Source organism: Delphinapterus leucas, unplaced genomic scaffold (genome assembly GCF_059928025.1).
Source record: "Delphinapterus leucas isolate spDelLeu-1000000601 "Yukka" unplaced genomic scaffold, BTC_Dleu_Yukka2 spDelLeu_asBTCV2_sq25, whole genome shotgun sequence".
In the NCBI taxonomy this organism is placed as follows: Eukaryota; Metazoa; Chordata; class Mammalia; order Artiodactyla; family Monodontidae; genus Delphinapterus; species Delphinapterus leucas.
The window spans coordinates 19,237,901-19,251,072 of NW_028322234.1; the positions used below are offsets into that span (position 1 = coordinate 19,237,901).

At 61.0% G+C, this 13,172-nt stretch overlaps 1 protein-coding gene across 7 annotated transcripts in view; it reads left to right on the plus strand.

The window, feature by feature from the left end:
- Positions 1-12,757, plus strand: part of MIER2 (MIER family member 2) — a 21,206-nt gene extending 8,449 nt beyond the window's left edge. Inside the window, exons 4-16 of one of the 7 annotated variants that reach the window (XM_089905852.1) lie at positions 2,468-2,593; positions 3,025-3,148; positions 3,690-3,781; positions 4,054-4,123; positions 7,537-7,688; positions 7,803-7,884; positions 7,987-8,081; positions 9,429-9,548; positions 9,721-9,845; positions 9,929-10,062; positions 10,866-11,304; positions 11,482-11,514; positions 11,771-12,757. In XM_089905852.1, the coding sequence (XP_089761978.1) occupies positions 2,468-2,593; positions 3,025-3,148; positions 3,690-3,781; positions 4,054-4,123; positions 7,537-7,688; positions 7,803-7,884; positions 7,987-8,081; positions 9,429-9,548; positions 9,721-9,845; positions 9,929-10,062; positions 10,866-11,304; positions 11,482-11,485 (1,563 nt within the window). In that variant the 3' untranslated portion in view covers positions 11,486-11,514; positions 11,771-12,757. Of the gene's footprint in view, positions 1-5; positions 1,843-2,467; positions 2,594-3,024; positions 3,149-3,689; positions 3,782-4,053; positions 4,124-7,536; positions 7,689-7,802; positions 7,885-7,986; positions 8,082-9,428; positions 9,549-9,720; positions 9,846-9,928; positions 10,063-10,865; positions 11,305-11,481; positions 11,515-11,770 lie in introns of those variants that run through there. The other 6 variants (XM_089905854.1, XM_089905853.1, XM_022565659.2 and 3 more) reach the window with 6 other exon arrangements.
- Positions 12,758-13,172: the final 415 nt, after the last annotated feature.

The following is a 13,172-nucleotide window of genomic DNA, read 5'->3' on the forward strand; positions in this document are numbered from 1 at the left end:
TACCCGGTGGGCGGGGCGTCCAGGGGGCATCGCCGCTGCTCCGTCCGCCTAGTCTCTGAGCTCCTCGGACTCCACGGCGACCTGTGCCGCCGACCCTCTGTCTGCACAGGCCAGACCATGCTGGGCACTGAGGTCAGGGGATGGACCAGGCCAGTCCCGCCTTCATGGGGCGCTGGGCTCCAGACGAGCAGGTGGCTGGACATTGAACTCACTGTTCTCAAACTTTTTGCCCGCAGAACTCACTTTCGTGCTCTTAAAAATTATTGAGCGTCTCAAGGAGCTTTGTTTATGTTGGTGATACGACAAACCCATTGTTAGTAGAACACATTTTTAGGAAAATGAAAAGCAACTATTTTCAAGACAAAAAAATTAGGGAGAAGAGTGGACTAGTTTGACATTTTTGTAAATCTCTGTGAACGCTGTCTTTTAAGGCAGACGTTAGTCTGTTGTGATTTGTTCTTTTGGTTAAAGTGTAAATCTAGCCTCATATAGATCTGTTCTGGTTATTTTTTTTTTAATAAATAAATTTATTTATTTATTTATTTATTTATTTTTGGCTGTGTTGGGTCTTCGTTTCTGTGCGAGGGCTTTCTCTAGTTGCGGCCAGCGGGGGCTGCTCACTGTCACGGCCTCTCTTGTTGCCGAGCACAGGCTCCAGACGCGCAGGCTCAGTAGTTGTGGCTCACGGGCCCAGCCGCTCCGCGGCATGTGGGATCTTCCCGGTCCGGGGCACGAACCCGTGTCCCCTGCATCGGCAGGCAGACTCTCAACCAGTGCGCCACCAGGGAAGCCCTGAGTGTTTTCTTAAGGAGTAATCATAGGGCATTTATTTAGCTTGGTGCTGTGTATCACTTGGTGCCCATTTGGTCTTATAACCAAAACATGTCTTCTGTTCAAAAAAGAAAAATCAGTTTTAAGGAGTTCAGCTTGAATCCAGAACTTCTCAAAAGTAACCAAAAAAAAAAAAAAATCAGCTATTCATTAGCTAAATTACCTCAGCTAAGCTTTCTTCAGGGGAGTTCCCTGGAGGTCCAGTGGTTAGGACTCTGAGCTTTCACTGATGTGACCCCAGTTCAATCCCTGATCAGGTAATTGAGATCCCCAAGGCATGTGGCACGGCCAAAAAAAAAAAAAAAAAATTTCTTCAGATACAATTTTTGTAAACTGATTAAGTAAAGGAAAGAACTTAATATCCAAAGCAAAATGAGAAACACCTGCCTTTTATATTCCCTCACCAGCGGACATTGTGGTTTATGAAGTTCACGCTGTCACATCCAAGTTTTCCACAATTGGAATTTTGTGCTTGAAAGCTTTTACGCTGAGTTTTACTCCGTCAAGAAGCGCAGTCAGTGGTCTCCCTCGTCTGGCCAGTGCCTGGCAGGAGGCGGGAGTTGTCCGCCAGCCCTGAGCTCCAGGGTGCCGTCTCCATTACTCCCCTTTCCTCCCACAGAAGATCAAAACGACACCCGCTCAGGGTGAGCTTTCATAAAATCCATAGCGTCACACAGGCATTGCAGGGTATTCTTCAGTGAGACGGGCATCTCTTGAAGCCCTTAGTGAGCACGTTGATGCTCGCGCACTTTGGTGCCCCTGCCCTGACCTCAAAGGCTGCCCCAGCCGCCCCCGTGCTGCTCCTCAGGTTGCTTCCCGGGGAGCCACCATGTCAGCTCCTACCCCACCCACAGGTGCACAGTTAGAAACTGGGAGAGGCACAGGGCGTGTGCAGGAGGCTGGAAGCCGACTGAGACCCTCAGGGGTCAGGACGCAGCATGGCCAGCGGCACTGGCCCCGAGCAGGCGAGGTTTGCAGAAACAGGATTGGAAAGCAGTACCGGAGTGGAAGGTAGTGGTAGTTTTTGCCTCTTCCTTCCCGGTAATTAAGGGTCTTATTTCTGTCTCTTGTCATATCGCGGTGGCTCCAAGTGTCAGCAGTGTTAGGCAGCCGTGGGGCCCTCGAGCATCCTCTTGTTTGTTGTTGGTGCGGCGAGGGTCAGCCGCCTCTCTGTTACATTGATGAGGCGTCCATCTCTTTACTTAGCATACTGAGGGTGTTAAAAAATCAGGAGTGATGTTGGTTTGACCAGATGCCTTTTTTACGTTCATTAAAGGGCCATGTTTTTCCCCTTCTTGTTTATTGGTGTCCCGTATGGTGACAGTTGATTTCCAGACACTGGGTGTCCTCGCAGTGCTTGAGTGGAGCTTGCACAGGCCTGGGCGGGGAGGTGGAGGTGGACGGGAGCCTGCCCAGCTCTGCCCTTCGCGGCCAGGGGCGTTGGGCAGACAGCGGACGCCTCTGGGCTCAGGTGTCTCATCGATTCCCTCCTGGGGCTGTGAGGGGCCCTTAGATGAGGGGCTGGGCCTGTGGTTTGGCTGGGGTGAGTCCCTGTGACTGGTCGTGGGGCTGACGGGCTCAGGGGTGGGGGAGCAGAGCCCCAGAGCAGCCCTGCCGACAGAGCCCTGCCCCCCAGAGCAGCGACATGCCCCTTGATGAGCTGCTGGCCCTCTACGGCTACGAGCCCTCGGACCCCATCTCGGAGCGCCAGAGTGAGGGCAGCGACACCACAGCCAACCTCCCGGACATGACCCTGGACAAGGTGAGGGGGCGGTTCTGGGGGTGGGCAGGAAGGCCCTAGACAGGCAGAAGCGCGGCTTATAGCCTGGCAGTGTGGGTATAGCTAGTGCTGCTGGCTCTGGCCACACACCCAGGGTCAGGGTGGTCGCAGGGACGGCTCTGGGAGGGAGAGATGCTCCGGGTCCCGAGCAGGTCGTGGCCTGGCCAGGAGGGAGGGGCTCTGACTGTCCTCAGCCTCGGGCGGAGGCCGTGTCCCTCCCCGACTCGGTGCCCCTGGCTGGCCCGCCCTTGTGCAAGTGCTTCGTCCGCGGAGCAGGGAGAGCAGCCCCGTGGGAGCCCTGCACGCCTAGAGGGAGTCTCGTCCGCCTTGGCACCACCACTGCTGTTCGGGTTAGGGTTATTTGAGATTGCTAAAACAAACTGCAAAAACGTTCTCTACTTTCTTGTTAAAAGGAACAAATAGCGAAGGATTTGCTTTCAGGGGAAGAAGAGGAAGAAACACAGTCCTCAGCCGATGACCTCACCCCATCTGTGACCTCCCATGAGGCCTCTGACCTTTTCCCTAATCAGAGTGGACGTAGGTGTCCCACCCGCTCCTACCCCTGGACTGGCGGGCCAAGGAGGGGCCCTGGGCCACTGGGGACACAGACATCGGGACCCCTGGGGGTGCCCTCCTCTTGTTCGAGCCCCTGTAGTGACCCCTTTCCCCTGCCCTGCCCTGCCCTGCCCTGCCAGTGAGCTGAGGCTGGTGACCTTGGTTTATGTGAGGAGGGAACGTGTTGGTTCCTATGCCTGAAAGTCCCTTAGATCCAGGGCAGCGTCCTCGGGCTATGCGTCCCTTACTCCCTGTGCGTCTCTGTGGCCTGAGCAGGGGCAGCGTGAGGTGCCGGGGGTCTAGGCACCTGGTTTACGACTGCAGCAGAGGGCGACCTCCTGAGTCCCCGCTTCTGTGCCTGTCACAGCCCGTCACCCGGCCAGGGCCTGGACCCAGCTGCTTCTCAGGAGGGGCACACGTGGGGGTCAGGTGGATGGAGAATGGGGTGGAGGCCCCGGGGTCTGCTGGCTGGGGGGCCGCGCGGGGCCGAGGAGGTGCCTCACCTGCTCCTGTTTCCCCAAAGCCCGCTTCCTGCCTGACGCAGACAAGGAGTCTGGCTCCTCCAGCTCATCGGACACGGAGGAGGACCCGCTTCCTGCCAACAAGTGTAAGAAGGTGCGCGGCCCTGACCCTGCGGCGGCGCCCTCAGCGCGGGCCTCTGCTGGGTTGGGGCTCGACTGCGAGTGAGTGCCGTAGCCCCGAGGCCCCCCCGCCCCCGCCCCAGGACTGGCTGCGCTGGACACAGTCACACGCACAGCTGGCCTCTGCCTCCCACCTCACACGTCGGGCCAGGTGGCCTGGCTCTGGGCGGCAGCCTGCAGCCCCCGTCAGCACTGCGCGCCTGGGCCTCCGTCTGCCCTGACTCTCCTGGGCCTTTGCCTTTGCAGGAGATCATGGTTGGGCCTCAGTTCCAAGCCGACCTCAGCAAGCTGCACTCGAACCGTCAGGGTGAGAAGAGTAAGTGGGCCTGGGAGGTGGGGGGACAGGGAGCAGGAGAAATGCCAACCCCGCTCCTCTAGGAGAGACTCCCGGGTCCAGCCAGAGCCAGTTCCCAGGTCCTCCGAGCGAGCCTGAGGCTCCTGGCCCAGGTCCGGTGGCCACCTCCCCGGGGCAGCTGAGCCTGCAGGACACTCTGGGAAGTGGCCGTCCCTCCCCGCTGGCTGGTCCTGGGCCCTGTGGGCCACCCACCCCCAGGGCTGCTGCGCTTGTTCCCCTGGGTGTGTGGGCTCTCCCCACGTCACCCACGCGTCAGTCCCTCACCTCGTCCACGGCTCGTCCCACATGCCCTCCAGAGACGTGTGTGTTTCTGCGTTCTGCCTGGCCCTGTTCTTCAGGGCGCTCACCATCCTGGACTTGTAGTCTGTCTGTCTCTCGATCCCGCTGGCATGAATGTGCGTTGCGTACGCTACGGTGTTGGGTTCCCTCGTGTGCACGCGCCATGCCACGTTGGCTCACCCTCCTGCTGGTCAGTGTTCACAGTGGTTTGCCCTGTGGTTGTCTTCGTGGACACACACACTTGTTCCTGGGGCGTCATCAGTAGGCACCGAGTGGGGCCCCCGCTCGCCAGCAGCGTGGGAGTTCCAGTTGCTCTATGTCCTCATCAACGCTTGGTGCGGTCTGCCTTGTTGACGGGTGTGGAGTCGTGCCCCGTTGTGGCTTTAATTTGCAATTACTGGCCGCTTGGTGTCTCTTGGGAGGTGCCTGCCGAGGCCTTTCCCCTTTTAAATTGGGTTGCCTTTCTCTTGTGACTTTCTGTGTGGATGCACATCCTTGGTTGGCTGTGTGCCCGGCAGATGTTTTCTCCCAGTCTGTGATGTCTGATTTCAGTGAAATCCAGCTAATCTTTATTTTAGCCACAATGTGTTTGTATGCTGTCTAGGGAGTCTGCAGGTCTTGAAGATATGTTCTTTTATTTCCCCTTTTATGTTGGCATCTATGATCTAATTTAATTTTAATGTATGGTTGGAGGTATGGGTCAGGGTTGACCCCCCCACCCCCACCCCCAGCCCTGCGTATGGAGAAGTCCATTCTTTCCCCCACTGAATTGCAGTGGTGCCTTTATCAGGAGTCGTGTCCGTAACGTATATCTGCCTTTTGGGGCTTCTCTTCTGTTGTTCTCTTGTCTAACCCTGGGTCCTTACCACTCTCTTAATTATTGCAGCTTTGAAGTTAGTCTGAGATGGTGCAAACCCTCCAACTTTGTAACTTTTATTTGTATGTCCACATAAGTTTTCAAATTAGCTTGTCATTTGTCTCAAAAACGCCTGCTAGGATTTGGATTATGGTTGCATTGGCTCTTTATTAATTTGGGGGAGATTGATACATTAACGATATTGACACTTCCAGTTCACAAACATAGCTTACTCCTCTGCTTAGGTCTTCTTTATTTTCGGCAGTTTTTAGAGTTTTCAGTATAGCAGTCTTGTGAAATGCAGAAATGCAGTTTATTATTTTAAGTAATCTTGTACACAGTGACTTGGCTAAATTCACTTACTAATTTTATTACGTTGTAGATTCTTTCGCACTTTTAGACATATACAATCATATCATTTGTGTATGATAACTTTACTTCTTTCTTTGTGATCTTTCTATGTTTTATTTTTCTTGCATTACTGCACTGACTCCTTTTTGTGTGTGTGTGTGTGTGTGTGTGGTTTTTTTAATAAATCTATTTATTTATTTATTTTTGGCTGTGTTGGGTCTTCATTGCTGTGTGCGGGCTCTCTCTAGTCACGGTGAGCGGGAGCTACTCTTCGTTGTGGTGCGCGGGCTTCTCATTGTGGTGGCTTCTCTTGTTGCGGAGCATGGGCTCTAGGTGCGTGGGCTTCAGTAGTTGTGGCACGTGGGCTCAGTAGTTGTGGCTCGTGGGCTCTAGAGCGCAGGCTCAGTAGTTGTGGCGCACGGGTTTAGTTGCTCCGCAGCATGTGGGATCTTCCCGGACCAGGGCTCGAACCAGTGTCCCCTGCATTGGCAGGTGCTTAACCACTGCACCACTGCTTGGCCATTATCTCTTCAAAATTGGTCCTGTGCTTTGTCCTCTTCCTCCATGACTCAGTTATACATGTCTTAGGTTGCTTGACCATCTTACACATGTCCCACACTACGTTCTCTTTAAGCTTCAGTTTGATTTTTTTGAATGGAATTCTTTCCAGTTTCACTAATCACGTCTTCTGCTGCTGTTGAAGCTGCCCAGTGGGTTCATAATTCACACACTGCATTTTCCAGCCCTGGAATGTCCATGGGATTCTTTTGAATTGATTTCAGTTCCAACTTTCCATTGATTTTGTCCTTTTCCCTAAAGCGTTAATCATAGTTATGCTGAAGTCCTGTCTGCTAACTCTGATGTCCAGCTGTTTGTGGAGTTACGTGTTGTCACGTGGTTTACCTCTCACCTTCACGCCATAGGTAGACACACGGCGATGGTGGCAGGTGTCGCTTTTTCTCTAGAGAGGGGCTGGGACTCGGGGTTGACTTTGCAGATGGAGAGAGGTGGTCGCAGGTCTACAGGGGCGCCAGCCCCAGAGTCGCTGGTTCCCTCACAAGAGCGAGTCCAGTATGGAGCCGGTTCCACTCTTCAGCCACTGCACTGGGTGTTTGGCTTGTGTGTGTTGTTTAGTTTTTGGCCCCTGTGGTTCTTCCCTGAGTATTCAAGAGATGCTGACACTGGGGTCTCCCCAGGCTTGGCCCTGAACCTTCCCTTCTGCCTCTTGCTGCCACGTCCTTCCCCCCGCTGGAGGCTGTCCCCCCGCCCGCCCTGCCCCAAAGCAGACTGCAGCCAGAGTCCCTTTCTTATCCTTCCTTAATGCACCTGCCCCCCTCCCCCGCCATGGCAGGACCTCTACTGCCCTCTCCTCCCCTCCCTCCTCTCCCCGGGAGGTCTGCTCTCACGTGGCTCGTGTGATGCTGATGCTGCGGTTACAGGGACTGAGGCAGCCGTGGGAGCTCTTGCCTGAGCGAGGCCACTGGCACCCAGGTCTCCCCACTGTGCTTGATCGAGTCTGGGCTCTTCTCGCTGCTCCCTTGGGCCTCTGCCTTTCGCCTCCCTGAGCTCGTCCTGCAGCCCCTCCTCATGGGCCATGCTCAGAAGTCCCCCTTCCAGCCTGGGCTAGTTGCTGCCCCCTCTGGGACGCTGGCCTTGATAACTGGCTGCTCAGGGCCCACTGACCTCCCACCCCTTCCTGCCTTCCCGCCACCTCGAGCACCCAGGTGCCCGGAGCTGGCCCTGTGAGATGCAGAGGTGGAGGCCCAGGCCCCGATGGGCCCTTGTCCTCCAGAGGGGCTGAGTTGGCCTGCTGGTGATGCTTCTGGGGAGGAGGTCAGAGGAGGTGCAGACTGCGTGCCGGCACGTGAACTTGCCCCCTCCTGCACAGTCTATGAGAATGAAGACCAGCTGCTCTGGGACCCCAGCATCCTTCCTGAGGGGGCGGTGGAGGAGTTCCTGTACCGGGCGGCGAAGCGGCGGTGGCGCGAGGTGGCTGAGTCTCAGCTCCCGGAGGGAGAGGCGGTGAAAGACAGCGAGCAGGTGGGCGGCCCTGGGGGCGGAGGAGCCATGGGGCGGGGGCCAGTGTGGTTGTGTGATTGTGACGAATTCAAGGGAAACCACTTGTCCTGGGCAATGGTGGCTCCCCTCCCTCAGGCACTATATGAGCTGGTGAAATGCAACTTCAATGCGGAGGAGGCCCTGCGGAGGCTGCGGTTCAACGTGAAGGTGATCCGAGGTGAGCGCAGCCCCAGCCCCGGCACCCCCCACCCCCCACCCCTCCCCATGGACCGCGCTGACCAACCCGCCCCCCCTCCCCCCACCGCTCCAACCTTCGCAGACGGGCTGTGCGCCTGGAGCGAGGAGGAGCGCCGCAACTTCGAGCACGGCTTCCGTGTGCATGGCAAGAACTTCCACCTGATCCAGGCCAACAAGGTGAGGCCCTGCCCGCCTGCCTGCCTGCCCGCCACGCCTCCCGGCCCGCTGGGGGCTGCTCTGGGGCTGGAGGGCTTGGCAGCCGGCACAGTTGTTGTCTACCCGCAGCGGGAGTCAGAACGAACCCCAGGCTCGTGGTGGGCTCCCCGGCTCATCTTCCTCTCGTTCCCCCATCCCTCGGAAAGGTTCCAATCTGGGGAAGGGTCTCGTGCCCACTGCCAGTCCCCCAGCGCTGACCCCCGCCTGGATCTCCCCCATCACCCCCTTGCCGTGGGGACTGAGGGTCTCCATGTTCACTCCATCCAGGGACACACGCTCTCCCACCATTGCACCAAATAGGCATGACCGAAGTGGCTGCTAATGCCAGGTCCCCATGCCCGTCTCCACATCCATGTCCCCCCCACCCCCGTCCTCCCCAGGCCCGTGTCCCTGACACCAGGCCTGGGTCACGGGTCTCCCCACACCCCGCTTGGGTGCTCCCTGCCTGTGGCTCCCTTGTAACGACTCCCACGCTGACCTCTGTCGCTGCCCCGGCCCTCTGCCCCCAGCCCTGGACGTCTGCCTGGCCAGGCGCCCGTGGCTCGTCTGGGAACCTGGCTGTCCCTCTGCGCCGTTACAGTGGCTCCCACTTCGGCCTCTCATCCCTGTCTTGTCTTGCTCCCCTGGGGCCGGCAGCCCTGGCCACTCCCACTCCCCATGGGTGGAGGAGCAGGGCCTGGCCGGCACCGGGCTCACGCTTGCCGTCTGGGCGTCTTCCCTGGGAGGTTGCAGCGGGTGAGGGGCCCTCGTGGGGCTCTGTAGGACAGGGATGGTGCCCCTCTGACCGAACCCGGCGCGGCCAGGCAGCACTTGGTCCTCTGGGACTGGCGCCCGCGGCTCCCGCCTCGCCTGTCCCATAGCGGAGGCCGCTTCTGCCCCAGAACCCGCTGGGCTGCTGCCTTTGTGTCCTGACCTGCTGTCTGCCGCACGCCCCCCACCCAGCTTAGGGCTGGTGACCTCTCTCCCACCGGAGTCTCAGGTCTGCCGTGAAGCTGGCCTCGGGGAGGCTTGTTGCACGAGGGGGTTTCGGTGAGAAGATCAGGCAGTCCCTGGGTGCCCCTGCGCCTGCTTGTCTCAGCCCTCCCCAGGCACGGGCGCTGGGTCCCGTGGGGGTGGGGTTGTCAGCTGCGGGCGCAGCCCTGGCCTTGCTGCGGGTGATCCTCCGAGATGGGAAGACGCCCCGATCGCTCACCCTGGACACGAGCCCACGGGGCGACCTTGGCCTTCCAGGATGCAGGCCTGGCTTTTTGTGCTGCGTTGTAAATATGCCCTCAAGTTGGCTCACGCACCCGGCGTTCCCTTGTGCAGACGGCTCTCCCTGGAGCGCCAGTGACGCCCACGCTCAGTGAGAAGCGGGCCCACTCCGCGTGCCCTCTGGGCCGGGGTTGTCTGCCCCCCTCCACCGGGCCCGTGAGGAACAGAGCACACGTGGGTGCGGCCGTCCTCGGGGCGTCTGGGGTGAGGGAGGCGGACGGTGGGCCTGGAGCCGAGGCCGGGCACAGAGCGGGGGCAACTAGATGGGTGCTGAGCTAAGGGCACGGGGTGGTGGGGAGCAGGCTGGGAAGGGGCTGGGGGCCAAGCTGACCGGCACCGCCCGCAGGTGCGCACACGGTCCGTGGGCGAGTGCGTGGAGTATTACTACCTGTGGAAGAAGTCTGAGCGCTACGACTACTTCTCCCAGCAGACGCGGCTGGGCCGCCGGAAGTACGGCCCGTCGGGAACCACGTACGTGCCAGGTGCCCGCGGGGTGGTGGGGGAGGCGCCCTGGCCTGAGGCAGCGCCTGCCCTCACCTTTCCTCCCCCTGCAGGGAAGCAGACCAGGACCTGGATGGCGGTGACCCCGATGGCCCTGGCCGCCCCCGCTCCTCGCCGCCCCTGCCTCTGCCCGCCACTGCCGACGGCCCGGGCCCTGAGCGGGACCCCCTGGCCCGGATGCGCACCGGTGAGTGGGGGGTGGCCCCTTTTCTCAGGGGGCGCTTCTCCCCGGCAGCCCAGCCTGGGCTGGTGGACACGGAGGAGTGAGTGGCATCCGGGGGCCAGTGTCCCTTCACCCCCACATGGTCTCACAGGGTGTCACACACGAGTCATCCTCAGGACTTGGCTCTCCACATGGGGGTACCCTGTGCGGCCTGGGGCCCAAGTGGGGCTGCTCTACAGTCCCAGGTGGGAGCCCAGGGGGTGTTGCGCCCCCTTTGGTGTCTGGGCCCAGGGCCGTGCAGGAGCAGGACAGAGCCCAGGTGGCGACTGCAGTTTCTGAAGGGGACCTCAGGGGACAAGGATGCTGCTTTGTGGGTCTGCTGGACGCTGGGGCTTCCCCTGTTCTGGCTCCAGGGTCCAGTTGGGTCTGTGGTGTGCCCGGGGGGTTGTCCGCGTGCCTGGCCCCACGGCCGTGTGCGGGAGCTCCCGGAGTCCACGCCCCTCTCACTCTGTGAACTGCTGCGTCCTGTCCTGCCCTACGAGATGGGGGTCACGACCTTCCCAGGTGGGGCCCTTAGCCTCAGTGTGCCCTTCCGGTGTGACAGGGCTTTTCTGCATCCCTGTGTGTCTTACGTGTTTGTGTGAGAGCGTTTTGTGAGGAGGGGTCCTTGGCTTTGCTGGACCCGGCAGGTTGGAGCCCCGCACCAGGCACAGCCTGAGGTGACTGTGGCTTTGGGGCGAGCAGGCCGTACCGGGTTACCCTTGACCCGGTGGAGCTGGGCGTGGGCGTTGTCGGGGCCTGGCCACAGCCGTGTTCTCCCCCCACAGAGCCCCTGAGCATGGGCAGCAGCACGTCTGCGAGTCTCGGCGCGCCCGGGGAGGCCTCCGAGGGCCCCCCGTCCTCGGAGCCAGGGCCCTGTTCGTTCCAGCCACCGGACGTAGACGCGCCCCCGGCCGTGCCCCTGCCTCGGCGGCCCCCAGCCCTGGCTGAGCCGGCCTTCTACTCCCCCACCACGGCCGCTCCAGAGCCCGGTGCCAGCCCGAGGCTGGCTGTGGACTTGGCCTTGCCCGGGGCCCTCCCCGAGGAGCTGCCCCTCATCTCCAGCCACGTGGATATGGACGGAGAGCCCGAGGAGGCCGTGGCCCCCGCACAGGTGGCTTTGTCGGTTGCCGAGTTTGGACTCATCGGCATCGGGGATGTGAATCCCTTCCTGGCCGCCCACCCCGCGTGCCCGGCCCCTGCGCTGCACTCGGAGCCCCTGTCACAGTGAGTGCGGCCCCTCCCCGCCCCGCCCCCAGCTGCTGTACCCCGGCCTCAGGCCAAGCTGAGGCCAGCGGGAGGGGTTGCCCCCGGGCCCGAGGATGGCGTGGCCCCGCGGAGCAGGCTAGTGGTTTCTTCAGCTTTATTCTGGTTTTTATTTGGCTCATTTATCTTCCTGGCTAGGTAATACATTCATGTGGCTCAGAATCCAAGAAGGTACAAACGGGGCCAGTGCCAGGTTCCTCCCTGCCCTGCCGAGCTGCCAGCCCTCCCCAGGCGGCCGCCCAGGACAGTGCTGCCTCGAGAGGGGGAGGCCAGGCGGCTGTGCCGGCTGTGCGGGCTGTGGGGCGGTGTCTGCCAGTGAGGCGGGGGCGGGGCCATGGTCCAGCCTGCGTCCCGCCCACGCCCCTGTGCCGGGCCTCTTGCTCTGGGGTTGCACTGACCTCCTGTCTCTCCCTCTCTCCCCCTGCAGCTGTAACGTGATGACCTGTTGATCCCTGGCCACAGGCGGGCGTTTGTGGCCCAGATTGGACTTGGGGCCGCCGTGAGGCCTGCCTGTCAGTCTTCCTGACCCTCCCCTCCTCGCGGGCCTCCGGTAGCTCCTCTGCTCAGAGCACGTCAAGGACCGGGCTGAGCGGTGGCCCCTCCCCACGCCACACACGCACCAGCACTGCTGCCTGGCTCCAGCCTCTGCGCCCACCACGGGACCCGTCGGGCGGCGGGGCGCGGAGGGCTGGCCCATCCAGCCAGCAGAGGCGAGGAAGGCGTCCAGGCCCCGCCAGGGACGTGGGGAGGTGGGGCCGGACGCCGCCCCTACCAGCAGCAGCCTCCGCCGGCACCCTCGGCACTCTGCTCGCCCGTCTCCCTGCGCCTGGCCGGACTTCGGGCTGCCCCCGCCCAGGGCTCAGGGGGCAGCTGCTACTCGGTGCCAAACCCTGTGGGGCACAGAGCCATATACCTCGATGTCGGCCCGCCCCGCCCTGACGTCCACCCGCTCTCTCCACTTCAGGAAAAGCCGCACTTTATGCCCCCACCCCACCCCCACCTCCACCCCGGGGCCGCCGGCAGCCTCGGGCGTGGGTCTGAGGACGCAGAACTCACAGCCCCTTGGTACCGAGGCCTGTCGCCTGCCGCACTGAGGGGCCTGGCTCCAGCCCGTTTCCCTGACCCCCTAGGTCGTGTTTCTGTTGAGGCTTCCTAGCAAGATGGCTTGGGGTCCTGGGCCTTCTCCTCTCCAGCCTCCTCGTTTTATTTATGTTTCTGTTTACAAATCGGAGTGGGGTCCTCCAGGGGCAGGGCAGCGCTCCCGGCCCCGGTGTCACCAAGGGGGGGCTTTGGCTCGAGCCCGTCCGCAGGGCCGGACTCGACCTTCCCTCGGCCCACCAAGGACCACACTGTGAAGTGACAACTGCCTTGATCCCCTTGCTGTTTTATTTATTAAACTTGATTTGAAGCCCCGTGGGTGCCTCGTGGTGGGTCAGGTGGGTGGGACGCAAGGAGGTGCTGGTCCCCCGGTGGACCCCGTGCTGGGCCCCATCCAGGGACCTGGGGGCACGGGGGTCGTGGGGGAGCATGCTCTGTGTCTCAGTGACAGTGCGAGGGAGGTGTCCACGCAAGTGGAGGTGACTTTCAAGCTGGACCCTGACGGGGACAGGCCTGCCTGTGAGCGTGTGTGAGGGCGAGGCTGGGGCCTCACACGTGCGGGGCAGGGGCCCCTGTGGAGACTGGACGGGTGGGGTGAGGACCGCCTGGATGGGGAGGGAGGCCGAGTGGAGGAGGCTCGGGGGCCAGTCGTGCTGAGTGTGTGGAGTCGGGGGTCAGTCCTGGCAGAGCTGGCTGTGCCAGCGTGGGAGCCCGGGGCGTTTGGGTGGGAC